At 37.7% G+C, this 27,838-nt stretch overlaps 1 protein-coding gene across 3 annotated transcripts in view; it reads left to right on the top strand.

The window, feature by feature from the left end:
* Positions 1-27,838, top strand: part of LOC139952114 (uncharacterized) — a 215,447-nt gene that overhangs the window by 99,503 nt on the left and 88,106 nt on the right. For all 3 annotated transcript variants that reach the window (XM_071951290.1, XM_071951115.1, XM_071951205.1), the window contains exon 3: positions 10,369-10,800. In XM_071951290.1, the coding sequence (XP_071807391.1) occupies positions 10,369-10,800 (432 nt within the window). The remainder of the gene's footprint in view (positions 1-10,368; positions 10,801-27,838) is intronic.

Here is a 27,838-nt window from a genome sequence, read left to right as displayed (position 1 = left end):
AAACTTGCTGAGCACAGAAAAGTATTGCTTATTTACCAGCTCAAGTTTGCATTATTATGACTCAGGGGCCCATAGAGCAAGGACCCACTCAATTTTCGCTTAGTAAAGGAATTTGTCAAGTTGTATTTTTTGCTAAACAGTTTTAAGAAATTGGGTCCTGATGACTTGAAGACTGCCTGTCCATTCATCATCACCAATACCCTCCAATGCAAAAAGGCTGGTTCCAAATTGTGGGTATTATAGGGGCATTATAGGGGCATTATAGGGGCATTGTAACTGGGTCTGATGCCAGGGGCAAGGCTGTTGTAGATATTTTTATAGGTATTTTGCAGTCCACTTGTCCCGAACAAAACTCCACTTAAAGCCTCCCTAGTATAATGATAAGATTAATGTCTCGTTTTAATAGCCAGGGAAACAGAATGGGGGCTATTGTTTCCAATTTGAAACCACCATTTTCTGAGAAGTTTGTGGATTATATAGTGAAGTACTCCTACCTCTTTGAGGTGACTCATAGACCTGATCTAGACGTTAAAAGTCATCGTTTAAGGGTGTCAGGAAATTAAACAAACCAAAAACTCTTGGAAGGTGCGGCCATGCAGTTCAATGCGGTTCAACACTTGTCTACGAACTGACCACCCATCAATCACTTTCGCCTGGTTCCAATTGCTTGGCACTGCATTTTGTATGTGAAACTGATGTGCTTAATGATACATTATTCTCAACAAACTTGTTTTTCTTTTGAGTTTGCCAATTTCGTCTGTGGTACATTTTTGTTGCAGGTACATGACATGAAGTACATGTATGTACACTCAAAATTGAAAGTTCCTTTCTAATACTACTACCCCCCTCCTCCCCAGCAAATACTTTTATATTTATTCAATGAAGTTTCCTGATAAATATTCTAGAAAGGAGACAAGTCAAATCTTTTGGGCTGGTTTGGGTCACTTCATCTTATAACAAATGAGCGTGAACACTTTTAAATGGTCTGAGAAAAAAAAGAGTTTTTGTTTTAATGGAGGCAAAAGTCTGTTTATAAGAAATTCAAAAGTTGCTGGAATCAAAAGGTACAAATCATCATTTTCCTTTGCCACTGATACTTGTAACTTAAACAAAATTTTGTTCAAAACAAATATACTGTTTGGGAGACAACAAAATCACCAAAGTACATTTTTACCTCAATGTGACATATTATTCATTCAGGCAGCCCTTTAACGTTGCCCTAATGCTGGCATGCAACAAAAAGGCAAATGACATGAAGGCCAGCAGCATGCAAGCAGCCATCTCAAAACCTCACTCAACCCATTCAGCCTACAGCAAATTGCAATGATCCCCAAAAAACCACCACTTCTTTGTATCCCACCATGGGTGGGAAGTGTGGAGCATTTCAAGTTTGCTGCTCACCCTGAACGGCTCCATGCCCTCTAAGATGCCGATCAGAAACACCTAAAATTAGACACAAATTTGGAATGACAGACTTTCTTTGGCTACAGTGAGTGATCGGTTGAAATCTAGTAAAGATCGGTTCCGTTGATCGCCAGAGGCCCCTCACCTGGTCTCTCTCTGAGACGCAAATGACCCAACTGGGAAAGAAAAGGGTGCCCACAATCAGGACCTGTGGCCTGCTGCACTTGTAGAAATTCACTGCGGGTTCCATGGTAAGGATTCCTTTGGAGGGGTGGTGTTTTTGTTCCTTGGTGTGAAAAACGAGGGGCAGTTTTTGTCCAGTTTCAAAGAATTGACCTTCAATAAAACAATAAGAGACCTGTAAAAATGAAGGGGACATTTTAAACTGAATGTGTTGTGTTGAAATTAAGTAGATTTGTGTATCACACAATAAACAATGATGTTGTGACCTTTGGTCTAGTTTTTACATTCTTCATTTGAATGTAATTAAATGTCTTACAAATGAGACTGTAGATTTGAATAGGGAGCCATAATCGTGTATCAACACTGCAATAAGATTGTACTCAAACTGTGTATTAATGAACGAAACAAGAAGTCCACTGCTAGAAACGTGACTGAAGTGTCAACCTATTTTTTCCCTTTGTTGGTTCAACATAATTCGGGATGACTTTATTTCTTATCGGATAACACTGAATGGTTTTCATTTTCCGTTAGAGGAAACTCTAATTTGTTCCCCCCTGTCCTCATCAAATACAACTCTTTTCCCCCTCTTTTTTTTTATGTGGCCACTTCCATAAACTCGTCGTTTCTCCGCCGCCGACAGAAGTGTTATGTTTCAGCGGCCGGATTAGTCACGAAGGATTTGTGTACAATCCGTGGGAACAATCATTTACCCTCGGATATGGAAAAAGCGGTTCCAATGGCATTAGATACACAAGGGATGGAAACAGAATCACGGCCATTTACACATTGTGGCTATGATGACCGATGGTCAACATTGACTCAGGAATCAAGTGAATTGAATGTATCTGTCACGGTGAAATTTTCCCCCATGGTGGAGAGTGTACTCAAGAAATAAACATCGCTCATCCTGTGACATTTCTCAAAACCAGTCTCTATTTAAAACATGGCTCAGCTTTCTATGTTTTTTAATTTCATTGATCTTGACAAACATATCATCAGAACTTCTATCGCTAAAATGATCAGAATTTTTTTTCAGCTTTAATTGTTAGAATATCAGGCCTTGAATTCCATCTTTAAGAGGGCAAGGCCAATTTCATTTTGCAAAGGGCACTTCTGTAATTAAAGTCTGTTGGCCTAGATCAAGAGCTAAATCCCTGGCCTGTTACATATATTTCTTACAATTCACATGTCTTTGCGCCTAACTTCTTTGTTTTCGCTAGCACATAAACTTGGTCAAGTTCGAGACATTTTCCAACTGGCGAGTTTTTAATTAATTGGGTTCATTTGAAAGTCCACCGTATATTTTCATCATTGGCTTTTGTGTGACTTCAAAGTAATGGAATTACACCAGGCAGGGCGAGTGTCCAAAATGATAACATCTCTTACACTCGCATACAAGATCAAGATGACGGGCGGGTGATGCCCAATGACCCAACCAAACGGATATTGGCACTCACCATGATTAAACAAATGCCACTAATTTCATTTTCTTGATGACGCATTTTTTATTTTAAAAATAAGAATCCCTCAATTCTTGACTGATCTAATCAGAATTTTTTTTGTATGGAATTAATGCAATAAGTTAAGATTGAACTTTGGCCGATTAGTTATTGGTTGAGACATTAAAAAGAAGGTAGGTATGTTGTGTCTACAAAGAGAAGAGTGCAGGTTGTCTGCAATCAGAAGAATAGAAGAGGTGAACTCTTCAATATCTTAGCGAGCATTTACACATCACTGTTTCGCAGACTGATTACATTTTGAGTTGTATTTTCTCTATTCAGCTTCGATCATCCTTCTACATGTCAGCTCCAATTTCTGGTTTGCCTGATGCTCAAACAATAATAATGCTTCATGACAACGACGACGATAATGTGAGAAATCTGTCTTGCAGGAAATGAAATGTTGTAATGTTGAAGAGAACCTTACTCATCACTTGTTGTTTTTGCATCTCTCTTTGGTTCCAAATCCTCCGTGGTGTAGAGCTATAGCTGTCCGTCATCCTGTCACTTGTCATAGGCTGTGGAGCCTGTCAGTCAGCGCAACACATACATGTAATTCCTGTACTGATTAATCCAGCCATCAGGTTCTGTGACTGATTAACCCTGGTCAGGGAGTATGGTTGGTGTGTCCAAAACCCAAAGTGTGAATTCAGCAGAGATAACAACAAGAGCCAGGGAAGCCCTAATCTCAACCAATCCAATCAGAGAGAGCAAACATTGCTGCTTGCTGCCAGTCATTTTCTCTTCTGAAAAGTTTAGTCTGGCTTCTTTCTTATACCAGTCATTCTTAAAATAACTGACAAGTTATTCCAGTCAACTGCGGGGCAAGAGTTGAGATGAGTTGTTGTGAAACCCTAGTGTAAGAGTTACATTGTTTGAGTAATTGGGGATCGGATAAAAGGAACACGTCGCCTTAGATCGGACGAGTTGGTCAAAACAAAAGCGTTTGTAACCGTTTTTTATAAAATGCATATGGTTGGAAAGATGTTTTAAAAGTAGAATACAATGATCCACACAAGTTTGCCTCGAAATTGCGTGGTTTTCCTTCTACTGTGCGAACTAACATGGTCGGCCATTTATGGGAGTCAAAATTTTGACCCCCATAAATGGCCGACGTGTAAGTCGACGAGGTAAAAGGATAACCACGCAATTTCGAGGCATGTTTGTGTGGATCATTGTATTCTACTTTTACAACATCTTTCTACCCATATGCATTTTATAACAAACGGTTACAAACGCTTTTCAAAGACCAACTCGACCGATCCAAGGCAACGTGTTCCTTTAAGATACCCTATGCTAATTAGGGAATTTGGCTGGCCTCTGACCAGCAGGCAAAGCTCAATGATCTGGAAGACTCTAGAATGCTTGAGAAAGTTTCCTGTCTGGATTCCCACCAGGGACACCTTTGGATTTTTTTTTTTTAACCAAATGAAATGCTTTACTTTTAGAGAACACATTAAAACAATCATCAATTCTCGATATCGAGAATTAAGGATCTATTTTAAACACATGTCATGACACGGCGAAACGTGCGGAAACAAGGGTGGGTTTCCCGTTATTTTCTCCCGACTCCAATGACCGATTGAGGCTTAATTTTCACAGGTTTGTTATTTTATATTTAAGTTGTAATACACGAAGTGTAGGACTTTGGACAATACTGTTTACCGAAAGTGTCCAATGGCTTTAAATAAACACATAAATATATAAGTAAATAACATTTTCCAAAGACTTTGTTATTCGGCCTTATTATTTTATTTTTCATTCCACAATTCACAGTCGAGTGCACAGAGTAAAAAGAGTTTAGGCTATACAGGGGAGAATTAAAACCATCTCAGTAAAAATAATTTTGAAAAAAAGAACAAACGTTCAAATTAACAATGTGGAGAAGAAAGATTAGACTAAGGAGGACAAGAATTGTTCTTCTTCCCTAACTGAAAGGCTCAATCTGTCAATAAAAGCTGACTCCAGTATAAGTAAGAAAATCTCACTGAGTATACTATGCATCACCAAATGCAAAACCTTCGATTAATTTTCCATTTAGTCATTATGACTTCAGTAGTCCCATGTAGTCCATAGAGTGAACTGGGAGGTATAATGTGACTGTTGCCATTGACATTTCCACATCACTTATCACTCAAGTTTAACAAGAAGACATGTGTGTGTGTTGAGTGGGAACTGACCCATGATAAGCAATTAATTAAACACCATGTGAATGAAGCAACTGACTCGACCTGACCATACTTACGTCACACAGGACACATTGCTGAAATAATCAGCAAGTATTAATCGCTGTCACCAAAGAGAACAGGTTGTGGAATGGAATAGAATCATTAGATAAATTTACCTCTGTATAAAAACAAACTTAAAATGCTACACTGAATGTGCTTGTTTTACACTGCTTTACACTTTTTTACACATGCAAGGCTTTGAATTTCATCTTTGAAAACGCAAGGGTTTTTCCTTTTTTTGCAAAGGGCACTTCCATTGTGAAATCTATTGGATACTTTTGATGGGGCACATGGGGCACCAAGGCAAAACCAGGGGCATCGCAGGCCATTGCCTCAGTGTTATTCCAGGTCTGACATGCTTGTATAAATACTAATAACTAACCTACAGATGTTCCAATGTTTGACTTGCGTCACCGGGTAACAATGTTCTACTTCTGTCATCATGTAACAAAAATGTTCTTGTACTTATGTCGTCGGGTAACATCGTTCTGCACTTTTTTACAAGTATTTCTTCCAAAGATTAGTTGGTACTCATACCAATCATTCTGTAAACATCTGGACATTTTTCAGTTCCCAAAAATGCTTGAATGTTGTAGTAATTAGAAGTATTTGAATTTTGCAGCCAGAGAAACAAAATATTATCACATGGTCAAAAACGGAGGGGTGATGGAGACAGCATTGGAATGCTGTTTGTTTTTTAGGACACAAAACAACCAAACCCTTTTTTTTTTCACTTAAATTATAAAAAATAAATAAAAATTGTAGGTTTGTTTCGATAGTACATTCCTTGACATCAAGTGAACGTACTCCTGAGAAAAGAAATGTGAAGTATCCAGTACTGGAATCTCAAAGTAGTCTAGAGATTATGATACTGTACTATCAGCCAAAAGTGAATTTCCATTTGCAATTTGTAACTATCTGCACGTACAAACTGCATCCTCTACAAAGATGAAAACATTTCCAGATTGATCTCTCCCAAGGTCACTTTCTTTTTTGGATTATTAACAAATTTGAAGTGATTGAGTTGGATCCGGTGAGATCCGGTTGGATCCGGTCAGCTCCTGACTAATGTATACACACACAATCATCCCTTCATGTCTGTCCAGTTGCTTATTGTTTTCCTGAAGTCAACCCTCTTTGTATTTATTAAATCTAACAAATTTCTCAACATCCGATTTTTAGGAGCAGTCATTGTTCAAGGGTCACGTTTATGATGTTTCCCACGATATTATTGACAAGAAATCCGTGGAGAATTATTTTAATGTATTTAGTAAAATGTGTAGGCTATATGTTTTGCAGGAGTTTTGGTCATCTTAGCCCATTGAAAAGAATTGAGGAGCTCTGGATGTAGCAGTCCAATATATACATAACTATGTTTGAAATAATAATGTACTTTCTTTTGGGATGAGATAATAGGCTCAATGAACGCTGGATGTCCTGTTTGTAACGTACTAATATGACAATAAATTGAGTTAAAATATAAAAGAAGTAGGTTATTGCGCTGTGATCTTGTCATTTGGAAACCTTGGAATACAAATCAATAGAGAGGCCTAAGGGGCTGGTTGTATTTATGCAGGAACCCAAGAAACTAAAGTGGAATACCGAAAAACGACGCCTTAATATTAAGGCTGCAATCGGTATCTAACAAGCTTTCCTGCATGCACGTTAGTTATTTTTTTCCTACTTCAGTTTCAATTGCGTATTACAGATTTCCCAAGGCTTTTCCTCCACATCGGAAATGAATAGTTGAAGTAACCATTTCAAATAATGGCCCCTTTTATGCAACTCGATGAAAAATGAGTTTAAATTTGCAGTTGCTACATATAAGTATGATTGCAGGAACTGCATTGATACTAGATTTAGCATGGATTTACTGGCGCCTCTCAGCTTAAAGCATGACAGAATAGTCGTTATTAACTACCCAACAAACGCGAGTCTTGTCCGACACAATTTCAATTATGTGTGTACACTAAAAAATTGCTACAGTGTTTGATTGGCTGGTTGCACCTGTGCCTTTACCTTAGCCACCAATCAAACTAGGATTACTGATCTAAACAGCCAATGGTATTGTTCATTGCTAAACATCCGGAGCTGCCTGTCAAAAAACTTCCTGAGTAATAAAATAGTACAGAATTTTCCTTCGACGACGTGGAAGTACTAGAATTCAACATGAAACATGTGTTTTTCTAATGATATGTAATACAGATATCACATGGCTTAAGGGTGACCTAGATTGGCTTTTTTATTGGCTTGGACACTCCCTGGGGTCAATAGTTTGACCCAATTATTGTGGGCTGACCCAACCAGGTGTGATAGCTTTCAGTCAAATAAAAGGAGGTATTTCTTTGCTAATTTGTCACAGGAAGAGTAAATGGTCAACTCCTATTTAAAGGAGTGTATGGGCACAACTTTGTAAAATGGTAAGATTAAAATACAAAGATTCACAGATTTGCAAAAGGATGGTCATGGTGGAAAACGTAGGACTAATGAATACACTGGTCCATATTGTGTGATAGGATATATAACTAACTTTATAAACTAAATAATCCTGAAAATATCTTAAGCATAAATTTTTATGACATGGTGAAGAAGCAAATAGAATCATTAAGAATCCCATTTGTATAACTTTCTAAAAAATTTAGTCTACACATTTACCGCTGAACTCTGCACAAGGTTCAATAAAAACGTTGATAATGCTCGTTCTGTTTTCCTTTCGGTTCTTGATGAGGAACAATTTGTGATTGGGATTACTGATTTGTTTATTGAACAAACTTGTTACATTGTCACTGCTGCACAAAAAACAAATATTTTGTCTCATTATAACCGTTCGAAAAGAAGCATGGTCTTAAATTTTGAATAGGAAGGAATGGTGACCTTTTAACTTGGCTGGACATGACCTTAGTACATACAGCTCGCTGGCCAGTCCATGGCCAGTGGTACTATACTAATCAGGCTAATTGTTTAGCCAAACAGTTTGTTTACTTTACTGTCCACATTGGTCAAGCTTTTCAAGCTGTATGGCCCTAAGGTATAGGAAGTGTCAGTGACCACTGTGCATTCCAAGTTACAGTATTACAGAACCACTCTGTGTGTGTGTTTGTGTACATAAACCACCATACACTTCAGAATCCTTGTTTAGAACAGTTCACTGGTTAAGTTTCTCCTTACCAAAAATAATTAACCTCTTGTCTTAAAAAAAAAAAACTACTTGTGGGAAGTGTTGTTGCACTTGGATGGTTTCCTTATGCCTAGACTGATGCTGTGGATAGTGGATTACTACCTTGCAAGAACTGCTAGTGTTAAGTGTTTGTTGACGAACCAATGTGTGAACTTTCTTAGCTTTTAAATTGCTGAATGTTTTGATGTGGCGGATGGTTCTGGTTTGAAGGAAGTTGTCAGTGTGTGAGATGCATGTTTCTGTCACTGGGCGTAATATGTCTGCTGAAGTCACTTCAAAGTCTCGGGTATGTGAACAAGTTTTACTTCATTATAAATGATTAAAAGTTTCCTAATTCTGCCTAGAAAGTGGTTGGTCAGGGTGCCTTTGGTTCAAGCGGCCCCCACCTATGGAACAAACTCCCTCCAGAATTCCGCCAGTCTGACCCATGGTCTGACTCAATCATGACATTCAAAGAACTTTTGAAGACTGAACTGTTCGGAGCCCATTAATTTGTTTATTGTTAATTCTCTATTTGTTCAGCGCCTTGATCTAGTGTCTAGGATATGTGCGCTTTATAAGAACTTTGTATTAATTATTATTATTAGTTGCAATGATTGTTAACCCTCCATCCTCCCGATGGTTACAATCATCGCAACTAGATTCTGCAGTGTTCATCAATTAGTGTTAGTGTTTACTTATTGCACAAGACTAAAAAGTAGTTGGTTGTCCCATAGAGTAAACTTATTTTACTTCCTCCATGGTTGTCTTTTAAGCTGTAGGATTTGCCTGGGCTTTTATATTAATAGTCACAAAGATGACGTGTTGTCTGTATCCAGTAAAAGCCAACAAGTTTCTACCTTTTACTTCCACAAAGTCTTTGATAGAACCTTCTTGTTTTGCGTTCTGTGTTGCTTTTATGGAGAGGTTTAATTCCCTGTTTGATAACCAATCCTCTTGCAAACAAACAGTAACAACCTTTGATTAAAAGCTTTTCATCATGGGTCATTTTGCCACAACCCTTACCCAGACCACCGCAACAACCTTTTGTCCCCCAACTCCCACCCAAACTCTGCGGCTTTCTGCATTAAAGTGGCTTTTCCGGGGATTGAAGTACTTTTTTATAATGACTATAAATACGGGAACCAATACGCCTCTCTCACCTGAGTTAATCAAAAAATTTACCAATCGAGATAAAGACTTTGTTAAGAGTCTGATTGACAACTCGCTCTCGGTTACTGAATGATCCAAACACAAAATCACAACAACCTCAGCAAATCATGCATATGTTTGCACGTGGGATCATTATGCTGCTGGTATATATGCATTGGCAGGTTTCAGCGTTTGCGTTTCATCTTTGGAATACCACAACAACATTTCCTGGCTCCGTACAAAAGTCTCTCTAGCCCGGTGCTGTGTTATTGCATGAGAGCTGAAGGATTTTTACGTTTATGTTTTTTAGGCCGTCTGTCACAATGATGACATGATGTCTGAAGCCAGTGAAAGCCAACAAGTTTCTACCTTGAACCTTGATGGAATAGTTTTAAAACTTGATTGTCTGAAAGTTTTAACCCTTTGTGACTTTGTAACTTATTTTTTCCCCGTTTTGGACGGAGAATCGCTTGGAAATTTGTTGCAGTAGTGTTTTTCATGTAACTTGTCAACTACTTCAACTCTAAGGAACTTGAAGAAGAGGTAGTTTTGAGGCAGCCAGTTTTACATTTCACATGGTAAAAAGAATACTAATGTTAGAACGAAAGGTTCTTGTAGATTTCAACTTTTGTTGTTTTACTAATGAACAGAAATGTATTGATTGTTTAAGATGTTGTTTCCCTGGTCATAGATCTATGTTTCTATAATGTTTAAATGTTTTAAATATTCTATTTTGTGTCTGTAGGATTCGTCTACACTTTATGACAGACTGCACGTCCCGAAGTCCCTCCGTGAAGCCTGGAACGGTAGCCAATGTGAAGTCTGCTCCACACAGCTAAGCCAGCTCAAGCACGAAGCCGTCGCTATGGTCCAATCCTTAGAGGAAGCACAATCTCAAAGTGAGGCTGCGTCTCTCAGTAACCTTCCGGCTCTAGTCGGGTCCCGTGATTTGGCATCCTTACAGCGTTACCTGTACTCCCAACAATTACATAATAACGGGTCGGGGCAACATCGGTCGTCACGTCAAGGGAAAGGAACCCTACCTGCTGCTAGTCGTCTTCCACCCTCATCAGTGCCGGTCGCTATACAAGCTCAGCAATATCTAGAGGAGAGTCTTGGTGCTAAGTGGAAAGGAAACTCCTCAAAGCTTGGAAATGTAATAACGCAATACCAAAAGGTAGGTGCAAAGTTTCATTTATCTTTCTCCATGGTTGGACTTCAGAGTACAGATGAAGGCCTACTTCTTTGACTGAGAGAAGAAGTTAATTGTACTGCAGATACAAAACCTTTCATTTCAAATTTCATCAGGGCGGTCGAACCTTCCTATGAAAAAGAAAGGGGGGGGGGAAAGAAACAGGAATAGAGAAAACAATTCTTGAAGAAGCAATCCAAAATGTTGCAAATAATTCCGTTGATGCCATACTTTTCCCCCATGTAAATTCATTCCGTCATTGTCTATTCATGGTGTAAGCCCTTCATCCATGGTGTGAGTAATCTCTTTGACTTCTTAATCCCAGCACGTCAGCCACAATAATTTGCTGCCCCCACTCAATCTTATATTTAAAACACAAAATGTTTATAACAATTGATTTATTTCCTGGAGGTGTATAAACACACAAAAATCCTGATTTATCACCCAGGCTAAGTCGAAGCCATTTATCATGAAATCAGATCAGGCCCACATCAATGTTTCATTTCCTGTAATTTGGAACCAAACACTGAATCCACAAAATTAACAGGTGTTGGTGGAGGGGCTAATTATCACCCCAAGTCAGGGGGGCATTGTTCAGAGATGATGACCCTGGAAAGTGTGACATTCCTGGGGAGGGAAGGAGGAGACTTTTGGCACTTAGGTTTTTTAAACATGAAGTGTGTTTAGTGTGGGCCAAGTTTGTGGTTTATTTATTTATTTTATCAGCAGGCATGGTTCAGTGGTTCTTGTCAAGACCTGTATACTTTAGACAGAGGGCCATATGGTTTTAGAAGGCCAAATTATGGTTTACTTTAAAACCATGGAGGAAGCTGTTTTCTTCCTCCATGCTTTAGCTGCCTTCAGTTTGCTGCCAGCTTAGTAGACCTTGTTGTCTTATCATCGATTGTTTTCCTCCATGGATGCAGGATAAAAACTTTCATTTGTTCATCCTTGATCGAACAAGTGGACTTAGGAATTTGTTCAATCCAAATATTTATCAAAGTCTGCCAGTGCCAGTTTGATTGCATTGTGGTACTAGCCAATCACTCAGTATTGTTCTCTCGTTGTACACATTTCTAATTTTCTTAAAAAGGGTAGCACCACCATGTGCCATGATTTCATAGGATTATTTGGAACTGGACTGCTATTTATTAGTAATCTTTCTATTCCAGTAGGTTTGGGGGGGGGGGGGGGGCAAATAACCTTAAAGATTGAAACTAACATGAAGTTAAATGTTTTTCCCCAGTAAATACTAATCTTGTTCTTTGTCTTTTGAATAATAAAGAGGGTTGTGAAGTCTCTCATTCATGACGTAGATTCTCTGAAAACAAATTTCTTGTTTACGATTCTTGATTCTTGATAATCCTTTGAAATTAAACTCCGCCCAACCTTATCCCAATATTACTGCCCAATAAAACCTTCAAGACTTCCTCCGTTCTCTTCAAGGGTTTCCTCCTTTCCCTGACCCTAACACCAATTTCATTCTGAATAATAACACAAGGTTTTCATAACCTTGATTTAAGCATCAAGGGTCAGACCATAATGTGCAGATAAATTGAGGGCTTTTTGAACTCTCAAACATCCATCCCCATTGATACTCAGGGGTGTTCCTTTCCAGAAGACCTCGCCAACGAATCAACTCAATACTGTCCCTAAAATGAAGTGACATTTACCTTGGGATCAACAAGGAGTGCTTTTTTTATTGTTATAGTTTTAAATCTGGTCTGACAGTGTGTGCTTTATTGTTGAATCATGGCCAACCTTCTGGGGTGGTGAGTTTAATACAAACATTGAGGGAATCTAGTTGTTTGGTTAATAGTGCCCGTTGATGGACAGTATTCAAAATTTTCCCCACAACTTGCACAAGGACTTTGTTTGATGGTTTAAAAAAAAAGAGAGAAGTTTTTAAAAGAGTTTTAACGTTTCTTGGAATAGGTTTTATTGACTAGGAGAGTGCTGATGTTAGTTGAGATTGGAAAGGTTTAAGCTGCTCTTTATTAGGCAACAACGGAGTGGGAAGATTTATGGGCTGTCTATTTCCAGTTTGTAAAACTCAAGGGCCAGGTGTGGGTTATTATAACCATACATTTGCTACTAATATTTTGTTATGTGTTGTGTAACACTAAACTTTGCATCCTTAATCACATGAACTTCAAAACCATAATCAGACTGAAACTACTGCGCTCATCAAGTACCGGTTCTTGATACTTCAACATCTCTCACCAAGATAATCCCATCGCAATTAGCTAACTAATCATCTTCTTATTAAAAACCTAAGCCCTGCATACCTCTTGTTAATTACATACACTCTATCAATGGCCATATTGGATGATACTACTACTAGGGTGTCCTAGGTATAACCGTAGAGAAAGGACCACGGATTTCTCTATGGTATAACCAAAAGAGTCGTGCGGCCGATGACCATGGATGATGGATCTTTTCTTTGCATGGATGCACTGAGGATTATGGGACGGCATGGAGCAGGTGTGTGGGCCCTCGCTTGGGAGAGGGTCATGAATTCCTAACAAGGGTGACTTGGTCCGAGGAGAGAGTACGGAAACCCTACCCTGACACCAGATGGCCGTAGCGTACATCCGGGCAGCTTTACCGTGTACACAGTTTGCATGGGCATCTGATCATCAGGCTTATTATTTATGTTGATTTATTAGTCCTTATTTATTTACGATTTCAAAAGACTAACAAATTCTCTGGTGGAAACAAGATTTCATAGAGAGTTTCACATTTATTTTCTAAAAAGGATGAAGCACACTATAAATGAGTATAAATCTTTTCTACTAGGCCTCTGTGTCAATTAGCCATTTTGAGATATGGTGGACATTATTATGAGTGCACCGTGGGATTTGGGTGTTGACGGTCAAATTCACCCAAACCAAATAGTGGTGTAGTATTATGTCCACCTATTCTCAAAATGGCTTATGGGGGACCCTTATCATCATTGATGTAAATGAGAATAATAATAATAATAATAATAATAATAATAATCAAAGTCTTGTATAGCGCCGGTATCCGCCAATGCAGGCGCTCATGGCACTTGCTCAAAAAATCTGCACCCTTGTCAGCTACGCTCCAGGTGCACTGCTCGCGATATCTTTAAAAAAAAAAAAAAAAAGAAAAAAAAAAAAAGAAAAAAAAAAGTTATAGTCATTAGACATTGCTAATTATTCTGAGGCATGATAAACTCCCCAGATGATTGAAAATAATTGGCAGTGATGAACGACCACAGGGCAGCGAGGACAGCGAGTATAAAGACCATGTGGAAACTCCTTCCAGTTATTATTTTTTTTTAAATTGTTTGTAAGAGTGGTGCTGCCTTTCAAAGAAAGCAAATTCTAAGTCGTTAAAGTTGATCAGTTTGAATCCAGCACAAAGCAGGTAGTCTGTACCTACTCAGTCAACGCTCAATTTTCTCTATTGAAAATGCAATTTATGACCAGTCCAGCGCATCTTTAGCTTGTCCAGTTAACGTATACAGACCTAATTGAATACTGAGGATACAGAGATGAAGATACCACGGTTCATTTTCATACCATACTATAGGAAAGTTGTATTGCAATAAAGTACTTGAATGTGTCACTGTCTTCTGGTTCAAAGTCTGCAAAATTGTTTCTGAAATTTATGCAAACTAAAAAACAAAGAGGTGACCATCACTGCTTTAAAGGGTTTGGGTACTTTTTGTATGACACAAAACACAGTGTCACCCTATCTCCATTTTGTAAAGTCCTAAAGACTCACCTTTTTCCATGTTAATTGCTTTATACTGCGCTATGATCTTGATGGAATAGCACCTTTTAATTTTTAATGTTATTTTTAATGTCAACAGATTTACACGGTTTGAAGATAATGATGGTACTGAAAGCTTCTATAAAAATATTATTTGCTGAGTTGCTGTAGTTTTTGAGAAATAAGTAAATAATGTCAGGAAAATATTATTAGTCTCGGGAGACAGAAATTATTTTAGAATAATATACAACATATTTACGCGACTCTCCTGAAAACATTGTTCTGTGATTTTCACTGTCAACTGCTTCTACAGTTAAAATATTACATATATCTTCATTCATAGTGAGTACCTGGATTCATGCCATGAACACAAAAACTTGAACTACAAAAGGTATCGAAACCCTTTAAATGTAATGTCAGAATAGGGGAATGCTAAGAAAATTATCATCACCATTCAACATTGTCATCATCATCATCATAATCATCATCATCATCATCATTATCCCCATCTCGGTCAATCCAGTGCAAACTGATCAACCCAATGCAAACTGATCCGTCCTGCTCATTAAATTAGCGGAGGTGATGATGTATTGTCTTTGGGAGAGGGAGGGAGAGGGGATTATGGGTAGTGGTAACATGATTCTGATTCATCGTAACTTCATGTGAAGTGTGTCACCAACGAGGGCTCTCTTTGGCAGGCAGCCTGTGCAGCCTTCGCAAGACCAATGTCATCCAACCCTCTATCTATAGAGAGTGTACACAAAGAGTAACATCCGTGAGTGTTGGTTTAGACTGGCTATATTGCTTGTCTGCTTTGTTTTCAGTTTGTGAAGTCGGCTAGTGGTTCTTTAAGGGTACTTCGGTGACAGACATCAGTCTCTCTTCAAGAACCTGTGATTTTCATACTTTTAAATAGAATTTGTATGTTTTAAAATGACAAATTAATTATTTGTGATTGTCATTATCAGAAAGTAGTTTCAATTTTCACACTATCACTACCAGTGTCCTATATTTACAATGCATCACTCAGCACTGGGAAGGCATCTGTGGCGGGAGCAGTACCAAAGGGGCACAATTTGGGGAAGAGACCACTGGAAAATTGCCTGCGTCTTATAGTAATGTCATGCATTATAAAAGCTTGAAATTCAACAATTTTGTTTTAATAGAAATTGAGACCAAAAATCTTGAAACACCGACTGCATCAAGTTATGGGCAAGTTCAAAGCTGATCTCTTAACTTTATTTTGGTCACAACTAGAACAATCACAAAGTTCATTTGAAAGAAATTTTCCATGTTCTGATTATTGGGCTGATTTTACTTGGATTGGGACCTTGATTGGGTTTTAAAAAAACTTGGTACAAAATAGTCAGGTTTTGATAATTTCATAAACATCATTTTGTTTCTTGTAAGCTTTCCGTTGTACAGTTTGTACTAGAACAGATCCATTATCTGCTTGAAGAAACCGGAAATTAGATAAGCTGTAATGTAGAAGGCGGTTGGCTTTTTAAGATTCCTTGCTTAACCTACCCTTTAATACAAAATAAAAACTACAGGTTTGGTTTTGTGAGTCAACGGCACTGGTTTATTTTTCTGAACAAAACTAAACCTGACCTGAAATATCTTTAGACAACGATGATAAGGATCCTCAGTTTCCACAGAGATTTTGAATGCAATATTTACCGAATAATGTGTCATCGTCCTACCCAATCCAAAAGAAAAAAAACACAATATGCAAGCTGGGGGGGGGGGGGAGGGTGGGGGTGCATGGCCAGGGCTCATTGTTTAGATAAATTGTTGTCCTACTTTAAATTTACCCTGGCCTCAATATCAGAGTCTGAGAAATGGATTTCAGTGTATTTTGTGACAGGTGATCCCATAAAATGGGGAATGATCACCACTCCATTTCCTCCCGAATGTTTATACATAATTTCTGGTAAAACCTCCAGATTTCTTTATGACCCGAAGCAGCAAGAAGCAAATGGTTATAGATCATGTGAGGTAGGTTCATTTGCAAGGGATTCTTTATGAGCTGTTGTAAGACTGGGAAGGAGATTTCATATCAGAATGATTTATTTATTGTGTGGCGGTGAATGGTTTGGTTGAAGGATGCTCTTGGCTCCCCTAAAAACTAGGGTTGGACTGGCGAGTTTTACTACGCTATTTTTCTCCCATAGAAATAATAATTGCTGCTTTAAAGTAGAGAGCAAAGGGGTAGAGCATTATAACTAGTTTCTGTAGCTAGATTATTGATACTGATTGTTTATACAAAAAAAAATACAGCGACTAGTACTGGTTGTAATTACTGTTTATTTAGCCATGCTGTAGGCCTACTTAACAGCGTCAACTGGGTGTATGTTTGTAAACAATGACTGCAATTAAAGTGAAGTTTTAAAGTAATTTCTTAATTGCACAAAGTGAGTTGGAAGACTGAGGGGGCCTAATTAACGTAGGTGAGAATATTGCTGTGTTTCTTATTATCAGCATTGACCGTGTGAATGTTTTATCTTCAGTAAAGTTGATAGACTTGATAGGTCTCATTAGTTTATTTGAGTTTGTGATTTATTCATATTTTGGGAACTCATGACCGTTTAACAGTGCGATGGTTTTTGTCACAAATTTATTTTTTGAGAAAATAGAATGAGCTGTTGTTAATTGCTTACCAAAAGGACCTATATGGTATAAATGCAAAAAATAGTTGATGGTATGACGTTTCAACCCTAGTCTAGAGTCTTTCTTGAAGGCAAAGAAATTTGTGACACTAGTGTTTACCAGCTTGAATGTTTCAAGTCCCAAGACCTATAGAAGTTGCTGGCTGTTGTATTCCTAGAGTTTTTGTCTTTTTGTGTCTGTTCAGTTAAAAAAGTGACTCATTGAAATCATTGAATCCATAGAATATGCAAAAGAGATAAAGAAATCATGAAAAGTTGGCTCCAATGATGTCCATTTATTTCAGGACTATTCATTTATGGTGAATCAAGTCTGTGCGTTGGTATGCTAATTGGTGATTGGATGAGCGGAAAAAAGCCAGGCATTCACACAGGCCAAGCTCACCTGGTCTCCCCTTATTGAATTCAATTCTTATGCCTTACTGGAGCACCGTCAGCCAAATCGAATGGTCATAGCATTAAAATGGACGCCCGTGGACATTGTTGGTTCTGCACTGGGTGTTAACAGCATTAAAAATCACAATTTGGTATGTTCATCTGCTGTGAACTGGTGTCATTCTCACCAATTAAAGCATTAGAAGTTGTGTTCCAAGGGAAAGCCATTTGCCCAAGTTACTGTGTCTTCCTCGCGTTATCCTATTTTGGCGCTCTCGGGGGAGGGGGAGCAAGAGAAAGAGGGAGGGAAAGTATTTATAAAAGTGCCTCAAGAATCGACGGATAATTTGATTTACTTGAACAAGTGTAACAGTATTTGAGGTTTCAGTGAGCCGTGGGGTTGTGGCGCGGGTCGAGGGTGCCTGTTCTTTATTCATGTTGTAAATTTGCTAGGTGGAGTTGGAGTAAATGAAAGGTTGTAACATTTGTAAAAACAAATTATTTCTTGGCTATCAGTTTAGAAAGTCTCAGTTTGAGTTGGTTTAGGTTGTAGCCCTCAAGCTGTTCCTTAAGCTTAGAGCAATATTCATGGATGTTTGAAGTGTTTGATCTTCAAGAAGATGGTGAAGAGCAAGAAGTTGTCATTTGTCAAACATCTTCTTATTTCCACCACTCCCCCCAACTATTATTATTGAGCGCATTGTCGCAGATTATAACCACATCGTGAAATCTGGACTATTCCATTTCGTGAGGCGAAAATAGAAAAGCCAGATTTCACCAAGGAAGTTATTTCTGTGAGCAAGTTTACTTTTAGATAAAGGGAACGTATTGAAGTGGTCGTCAAACTTTTACCATCTTCCAGTTTGTACTTCATTTTCTTCTGGATTCTTCTGATGCACATTTGAACATGTGTATTGAGTTTGCACAATATAATGAAGGGTACTTTTGTTTTATGTGACCTAGTCTGCTCTGTCCTCGTTTCCCTACCTGACCAACCAAATATTCCAATACTGTTAATACTTGCTCAGTTCTTAGTAATTCATACAATAGTTGTTAAATGATGGGGATGTTTATTAGGAGATCCAGTCTATACATTATTAGTCTAACGTCATATCCCTCCAGCATGCATTAAGTCTAAAGCTTGCTCACTGGTGTTATTTTGTTAAACTCAAAACACGCGAACTGCATTAAACCAATAACAGGATATCAGACTGAAGAGCGCCCTCAATCCTTAACGTTCATGGCCTTGGAGTGGGCGATGATGAATCCACAAAATTCAGGCCCTTATGAATGTTGGTGTTTTTTTGTACGAAAAGAAAATTTAGCTGTGACTTAATCGGATTAGTTTTAGGCGCAAATTTGATTCCCTCGTATTTAACTTTCAATCCTACCCTATTTGTAGACAATCCAGGCGGGCTCCACCCTCCTCCTCCCCTTAGATTACCCCTGGGAGCCTGATGGATGGTGTTGCACCAGTAACAACACTCCCTTCACTTCACCCAAGAAATGATTTCATTCATTAGCAAACAACACACTCGGCAAAATAATTGCAAATGTGTTTTGACAGATCCTATCTTGCTTACATTTCATTAAGCCGTTCCCATGTCAAGAGGGGGATAATGAGTATGAGGCGATTCAGAAGCACTTGCCCCGTCCTGGGTCCTGCGTCCCTCCACCTGAGGAGGCGGCAGTGTGTTTGCCGAGACAGCACTCAAAATGCACAGTCATGGTTCCTGCCAAGATGTCTGGGTGGTTTTTATGTCTTCTTTTCTTCGGTAGGTACCATTGACCCACTGACTGAGTGTGTGTGCTGAGATGGTGGACGGTACTCCAATGTTATTAGAATGTCTTGAAAGTTACATGTAATACAGTATTAAGATTATACTCGGTGATTTTGAATACTAATTTCTTAAAATTGGTGTTTAGAAATGAACATTACCGTCAGTACAATTGGATTTCAGCAAGATATGGAAGATGAAACCATCAAATGCTTACCTATGCCCAGGAGTTCAAACCCACAATTTGTATTCATGTTTTGATTTCTGATTGGTGCCCTGCAGGCTGAATTTGTTACACATCTCTCCTAGGGCCTGGAACATCTTGTATTGTTTTTATTATTAATATTACTCACCCTTTAAAATTATTTATGAACCATGACTATCAGGTAATGGTTTAGCTTTCATGGCGCCCGTTATATTAATTACTCATTAAATAAAGTGGTAAAACATTGAAATCAATTAAAAACCAACTGAGCACTTAAGTTCATACGAATATAGCTGTCCACTAAAAGGACAGTGCAGAGTAAAACAACAAATATTAAGACACCATTATAATTTCAGTTGTAAATGAAGAAAGCTATCCTTTTTTCATATATGGGGGCACTGGCCAGCTAGCGTGTCATATTGTTCCATGGTCCATTGGACATTCGTGGCTGCCGGGAGTGTCACAGTAGACTGTAAAAAGGAAGGTGAATGGCCCTTAGCATTCACACTGACACACAGGCGCAGTCCGTACACTCACACTCAAACCTTGATGATTGATAACATTTTTTGTATGAATATTAGAAATCCGGTCAATAATGTATAAAACAAATACTACCGTTTTGCCTGAGACAGTACGTACATCATTTGATCAGACTAGAATGGTTCCTAAGTTGTTATTTTTATCTTGTAATTATAAGATCTATCAAGTTGAATGAGAATCATTTATATTGTGGATGTAGTACCTGTTGAAATTGTTTTTCTCTTTTACGCGTTAAGCTTTTTTTTTGATGGTGTTTACGCATCATTAGATTTGACAGTAATTGAGGCAATAATTAACTTCAAGTTATTTTGATTGCTACCCACACAAATAATTTGAGTTAATGTGCATAGAGACCTTTAGAAAGTATTTAATGTTCATTACTTCTATTTCTGATAAGGTCATGTCAGTATTGAGCAGGAAATAGCATTAATTAATCAAACTGAAGGCTAAATGTGGTTTGATGGGGGATACTGGGCCCTTTTCATCAACAAAAAATGACAACGTTTGATGAACTATGTTTAGCACAACCCTTTAATTACACTTCACCTCAAACAAAACTGCACAATGCCTTTAGCAATTTCGTATGATATTTCCATCATTACTCCATTAAATACCTTGTTGTGTCATGTCATTTATCTGAAACTGTCTTATAATTATATTGGAGTCTTAAATGGCTTTATGTGACAGCCTCAATGTGCTGTACACCAAGAGACCAATCAAATTAAGCAAGATGTAAACGTAAGAACAATCCGGGCATTACAATGATTACACTGCTACAGTTGAAATTTGAAATATTGGCTACTCTCCTTTCCCAGCCAAATTAGCCAAACATTTTTTCATTATCCGAAGTCTCTCCAGCAACATGAATGAAATTTTGGAAGAATGTGTGAGGCTTACCGAGGACATGTGATATTTTAGTTTGCCATGTGCACGTAACACAGATTTGTCTCACTCTGGTGTGAGAGCACGCCACAAAAACTGCATCCTTCATAAAAACTGATTATGTTGGCGTCTAATTTCTTTGTGAAATGTAACGAAGCTCATTGAAGTGGCAGTACTGCACATGCCATAGGCTCCGCCCAGAACCGTACACAGCCCAGGTAATATCAAACACAAAATGGCAGTTGGAAACAAAATAGCAACCGAACCGTATGATCAGTTGCTAAGGCCAGCTGCTGTAGCTTCAGAATAAAAATTGTACTGAGACAGAATAGGTTCCTGTTTTGGAGGAGGGAAAAAAAAGAGAAAAAAAAGGAAGGATTTCAAGGTCAGAGTCTGAGGAAAAAAAAAAGGGTTTTCTTTGTTGGGTTAACCATTGTTCATAATACTACATTATTAGGGCATGGAGAATGGATTGATTGTGTCTAGTTATTATGAAATGGATTGGTAATATAGATCAGGTGTGAAATGGGGGCATGCGATACTTAGCATACAATTTACCATGTCTTTATCCTGGAAACCCCTCCCCAATATAAATACATTTTCTACACCTGATATTGACTGCTTTGGTGTTCTTGTCATCATAAAAGAATACTCCCCTATTTCCAGTGTCTGAATTGTTGATGTAAACGATCTTAGAATGTTTACGTGACCCTATTTGCAACTAGAGATTTCATTCACGAAAGAGCAGCAGTGATCTATTTCTGGTTGATACTTGAGGAGCAAGACACTGGAATCTGAAATTGTTATTGATGGTATTGTCCTTCCAGGATGTCATCATTTCAGAAATAATCCGTTCCTCCATGTGATTTATAATATATTTGGTTTCATTTTTAAAACACAAGTAGTATGAGCAAAATAAATGGATGCCAAAGTTAACCGAAATTAAGCGAGGAGGAATTGTCAGCCACAGATGTACCTTTTCCTTCCTAAATGGTGTCACTGAACACCACAGAGAAATACCTGTCACAGATTAGTCCAAATGGGTATGTGACAGCTCATTTCTGTTTCGCACAATCTGTCTGAAATTTAAGAATTATTTTCGACTGATGGTAGAAAAGTCTCATTTACAAGGAAATGTTTCTACACAGTTGGCGCGACCTAAATAAAGGTAACGACTTAGCTATTTATTATTTACAGTATGGATTTTGTTTTCCTTTTGCCTAATCAAGAGCATTAAAATTGATCCGTTTGGGGTTTCAATGAATTTATAAAGACTGGAAATTCAGGGTCTGATTACAAAATGACTCATAAGATTGTCGGGGGGGGGGGGGGATTTCATTTGTTTTTTGACTTCCACAGTTGCCTAGTAACGCATCAATAAATCTGGTCTAAGAACAAAGAATTTGAGGTTTTTTATGGTTCCATCTGTACTCATCAGTGTATACTATCACCCACTGATGCTCATAATACGCCAGGCGCATCTGTATGAAAAGCTCTTGAGTTTTAGCTCCACGGTTACATAGCAGCTCGGACGTTCATTAAAGAAAACGTGCGTCTCTTTGAAGAAACGACCTGTTTTTATGACTCGGCAATGAATGAACTTCTCTCTAAATTAAGGAGGAAAGTGTATTCAAACGTGTGACAAGTTGATGGCAGGGAACTGCTGTTTTCCCTGTAGCTATGTACACGGTGATAGCTAAAAGCACAAACGTGCAGAATTTCAGGTTTGTAAAGAGATGCTTAAGTAATAGTTCATATATTCATACTTATGAAATCACACGCCACAAAGTGTAGGTAACCCCTGTATGTAGTTAAATGTTTTGCTAGTCCGTCGGTCTCAGGTTTGACTGGGGCAGATATAAAGTGGTTAGGTTGAGGGGCACTTCCAAAATATTTGATAATATTTTGTTAAACAAAACCTACAAATTCTCATAGTGGAGGGTGGGGGAATTTTTTTTAGAGCTGTTTAATATGCAAAACACAAAACAATTTTTTTTAAAAGCAGAAACATGCAACCAGTAAAAATGCTTTGTGTAAAAATTGTTCTCCACAATCTCTGAAACATGAGAAGCTGAAGTTTATGGTTAAACCAAGGATGCCCAACAATGCATAGGTGATGTGACACGGAGACCAGCATATGCACCGGTCACCGACCTTTTAAGCTAGAGCTTTACAAGCCAAGTTAGTAGGAAACAAATCCCTCTTGAAGTGCCAGCTCAACATGAATCAAGACCAATTTTGAGGGAAGCTTTAAAATTGCCTGCCATGTGCAATGGCTGGTTCCTATTCTCCTGTGTCCAGGTAAAAGTGGAGAAAGTGTAATCTAACTCTGGAGACGTTGAATGGAAGCCATTTATCCTCATGTATACCTGGTGATGTCTAGGGTTACCGGTTTTATATCTCGGTACTCTTCAATTCTCATTACTCTAGCATCTTCATATCGGGACGGGCCACCACTCCAGGAATATATGAAACAAAGGGATGGGACGTGCTCTCGTGACTAACTCCCACGGAATGCACCATCTAGCTTGGGTTGTCACCCGATGACATTGGCGAGAGATGGAGAAGGCTTAGATTGAGTCATGTGTCTAAAACGAGATGACGTTTGGGTCACTCTTTTCCAAATCAACTAGATGTTTTATTATTGCGGTGGTTGGTGTGTTGTACTTAGTAGTGGGTTTAATGGATGTGCTATACCCAATCAAAAAATGTAAAATTGTTTGTTATTGAAAAATAAACCACTAGGGAAACTGACTAAATGTTAAATGATTTGGCGTTAAACAAAGACAAATTTACTAGAACTTATCAATAAAAACACATTTCTAGCAGCATTACAGATTTTTCAGTTTAAGAAGTAACACTTTGGTCAAAATCAGTTTTTATTTGAAACATTTATTTTAAATTCAGAAAAATTACCAAATTCCTGCTGTCCCTTTCTCGTTCCATTAAAACGTAAAGAAAAAGCAAGAAATTATAAAATTAGCGAGATCCAAGTCTCTGTTTCTCTTGTGACCATTCAACAATAATTGCTGTTAATTTGTTTACCATTCATAAACCCCGTTTACCTGAGACAGTGACTTTCCCAGTATTGTTTATTCTTCAACCTTTTGACTTCACGGGCCCGGGGCATGTTGTGTCTGGGCCCTTGTATATTCACTGCCAGAATCTCAAATTGTAATCCAATCCCGCACACGCTGGATCCGATCCGTTCCAAATTGCGGTTTGGCGGCATTTTGTTCAACATCTCCCCTCTGTCCCTTTGTGGTTTGTTCCCATTGTGTGTGCCACTGTATCATTTGTCCCAAACCCTCTAGAATTTCCCAGCCCAGAATTTAATTTTGTCACGTTTTTTTTTGACTCCACGTTTTGTGTGACTGTAACCAGGCTCTGTAATGGGCTATTGTTACCCGTGGTGCTCGAACCTGTTGACTCATATTATTCCACACTTCCCTTACTTTTGCACATGACTTTTTGGGGGGTCATGATGATGAGGTTTGCTCTCTTCTGGAAACGTAGAGTATTTGGTGATACCTCTTATAGATTTGTGAAAGTGGTGTTCTGTATTGTGACGCCGAATTTCCAATATTGCAGTGTGTGTGATCTGGAGCGAAAGCATTTGTCTCAGATTTTGTTGTCAAAATTGTTTTTGTCGCTCTCTCTGTTTCTCTCTCTCTCTCGGGTAATCTTGCGCTCTGTTCATCTCTGTCCAAGCCAATTAGTCGACAAATTCCTTGTATTTTGTGTTGTAAATAATTAATTAGAGCAAGTTGTACCGTCCACCTTAAAAGGCAAACACACATCTTGATACCATCTGTGCTGGGGTTTTCATTTCAAGTTGTCATCAGTTGGCTCATTTTCAGCTGCTTTGTTACAGGCGTCCTTAACTGTGGGATGAAAACAGGACAGGGAGTTACCCCCTGGGATCAAGCTTCTACGCTGCCTGGAATAGCTGGATGGGATGAGTGGGGTTGGGCTGCCTGGCCGCAGCCTGGCCAAGGGGAATACAAGACCCCATCCCCCAAAACAGTGAAATCATTCATTAAGGCTAGGGATAGTCTCAGTGGAATCAAATGGGTAGTGATGCTGCATGAATTCCATCCCATTGTATACCACAGATCATGTTGCCAAGTCTAGAGATACCAACATTTCAAGCCAGTACTATGGTTTTTCCCCCTCCTCCTTAAATCAGATTAATGTGACAGGGGTTTCAATTTCAAACCCTGGGGATGTTATTTCCTCCTCTTTTTGTTGGAATCCCTTGGTCTCTCTCTTTTTGTTTGCCCGTATTAAATATTTTCATATTTTAATATTTGAAAAGGCGGAGTGGACATATGATCTTGGCAGTGCCCGGTAACCAGTTGCTAATGCAGGATTTACAAAAATGGGGATAAAGAGAGAGAAGGAGAGAGTTTGGGAAATCTATGAAGATGTCATGAATATTCTGTCCCATGTGGCTTAAGTGATATCCAAATAACGGAAAGTGACAGAGGATCTAACCTTGATGTTATATTGAACTGAAATGAACTCTGATATGTGGCTGATCTGCAATTTAAAAGGGAAGAAAAACCCTAAGTCAAAATAATTGTGCTCTTTATTTCCCCACTTAGCCTACAGGCTAACTATTTAATTTCTTGGTTTAGACGAAATATCTACGCCTTTTTAAACTTGTTTTATTTATTTATTTATTTATTTATTTATTTATTTATTTATTTATTTATTTATTTATTTATTTATTTATTTATTTATTTATTTATTTATTTATTTATTTATTTATTTATTTATTTATTTATTTATTTATTTATTTATTTATTTATTTATTTATTTATTTATTTATTTATTTATTTATTTATTTATTTATTTATTTATTTATTTGTTTGTTTGTTTGTTTGTTTATTTATTTATTTATTTATTTATTTATTTATTTATTTATTTGTTTATTTATTTATTTATTTATTTATTTATTTATTTATTTATGTTCAATTACTTGCCCTTTGTTATGCTCCAAATGGATCTTGCACAAACAGATAATTTAACATGTTTTAAAAGACACATCATGCTTCTGTTGCTGTGGACAAGCCATTCCTTTTCCTACACATTTTGTTCTATTAATTATTTAATCTCAAAGTGAATATCAATATTTTCCCCACTTTACAATTCAATTTTGGGATTTCAAAGTAAAATCAAACAGAACAGTTGGCAGGTAAGTGGTAACATCAATCAAAAACAAAGAAGTAACAAACAAATCCAAGTCTACAAACAATTGAAAGCATATCAGGGTTGTTCGGGAACCAGACTAATCCATTGAACTCTGAGCATATCAGGAGAAATATGAACTTTGTCTTTCAAAAAATATAGAGGATTAATGGTGCAGTAAATTGCATTGTGTTTATCTTAGCAGGGGGAGCAAACAAACTGGTATAATAAAACAACAGATGACTAGTATGTACTTAAGCTCCCTACTCCGTTAAGGACGGCCACCCGTCTTTAACAGAAGCCATTTCCGAGGGAAGACTTTAAGATTCATCATTAAGGGCCTGTGTGATTAATGACCAACATGAATACGTGGTCCATTGAAGTTTGAAATGCCCTTTGTATGCTTTTTTTTTTGACACATTTTTTTGCTTTGGCTGTTTTTTGGGGTGTTTTTTCTTCTTTCTTTTCTTTGAGTGTGTGAATGGGCGTCTTGTTGTGGTTGACGAACCTTGGGAAACGTGCTGGGTCTGTAGCATTAGAGATTTGGCATTTGTGTGTTGATGAATTTGTTGGGTGTGCATTATGCATGACCATGTTATGGTATTGTGTGCATAGTGTGTCAGCTACACTCAGACACTTGTATCGATACCGCCTATTTAATAGTTTGCTCCAAATATATATATTTTTGTTATCAGATGGGAACGTGTCTTTTCATTGATTTTTTTTTTTCATTTTCCAAGTCTCAGGTATTAGTATTATTATTGTTATTATTATTTTCCTCAAATCTTTAGCTACAGGTGTTAATTTTGATTGTAGAGATTCGTCAGGAAGGTCATCAAAGTGCTCTTTTATTGTTGTGGTTAATTCTAGTTCCATCAGATCAACTTCACAGCTGCTTGCTATATCAAACTTTTTTTTATTTTAATTGCACATAGTTTCATTGATTTGTCCTTTTCCATTTGATGGAACTCTAAAAGACCAAAGAAAAACAAAAAAAGATGCCAAAAACAATGACACTAATTAGGGCCTCTGCTTTTTTTATTTTTTTTTTATTTTTTTTTTATAAATATTTGTTAACCCTCATCTCATCTCAAAGGTATTTAAAAAATTACAAAGTCATGTTTTTGTTTACATAGATGAATCAGTATTTTCTTTCCATAAATAACAGCAGACTTGTTGAATTACAAGCATTTTATAGTTGTCATTTATGTTTTTTCCTGAAGTAAATGATTCCTTCAGTAAAATTGTGATCTGTTTTCATTGCACTGCTAAAGCTTGGTCGAGGTACAACTTCTAAATTTGTTTTTAATATTATCACTGTTCCATAAATACACCTTGTCTGTAATCAGTTATTAAATAAAGTTTATAGTTAACATAACAAAAAGGTAACGCTTAAAAAAGAGAGTTAATTTTTGAACTTCCTCCGTAACAGGAGGATATCCATCAGCGTGGAATGGGCAGTTTACGGAATAACTAGCACTCCATGTTTGATTCAGTTAAGAAAATATTTGCCCTGTCTCCACAAGCCACCCACTTAGGGTTGTGTACTTGGGTATCGGGTATCGTGCCCTAATGATTCATCTATGACAATTTGGGCCGTAATGAGGGTACTCCAAAAAAAATACACTGCAGTTGGATTGTAG

The sequence above is a fragment of the Asterias amurensis genome, chromosome 1 (genome assembly GCF_032118995.1).
Source record: "Asterias amurensis chromosome 1, ASM3211899v1".
Taxonomy (NCBI): domain Eukaryota; kingdom Metazoa; phylum Echinodermata; class Asteroidea; order Forcipulatida; family Asteriidae; genus Asterias; species Asterias amurensis.
Note: the sequence above shows the minus strand (reverse complement) of the source record. Positions and strands in the feature narration are given on the sequence as shown.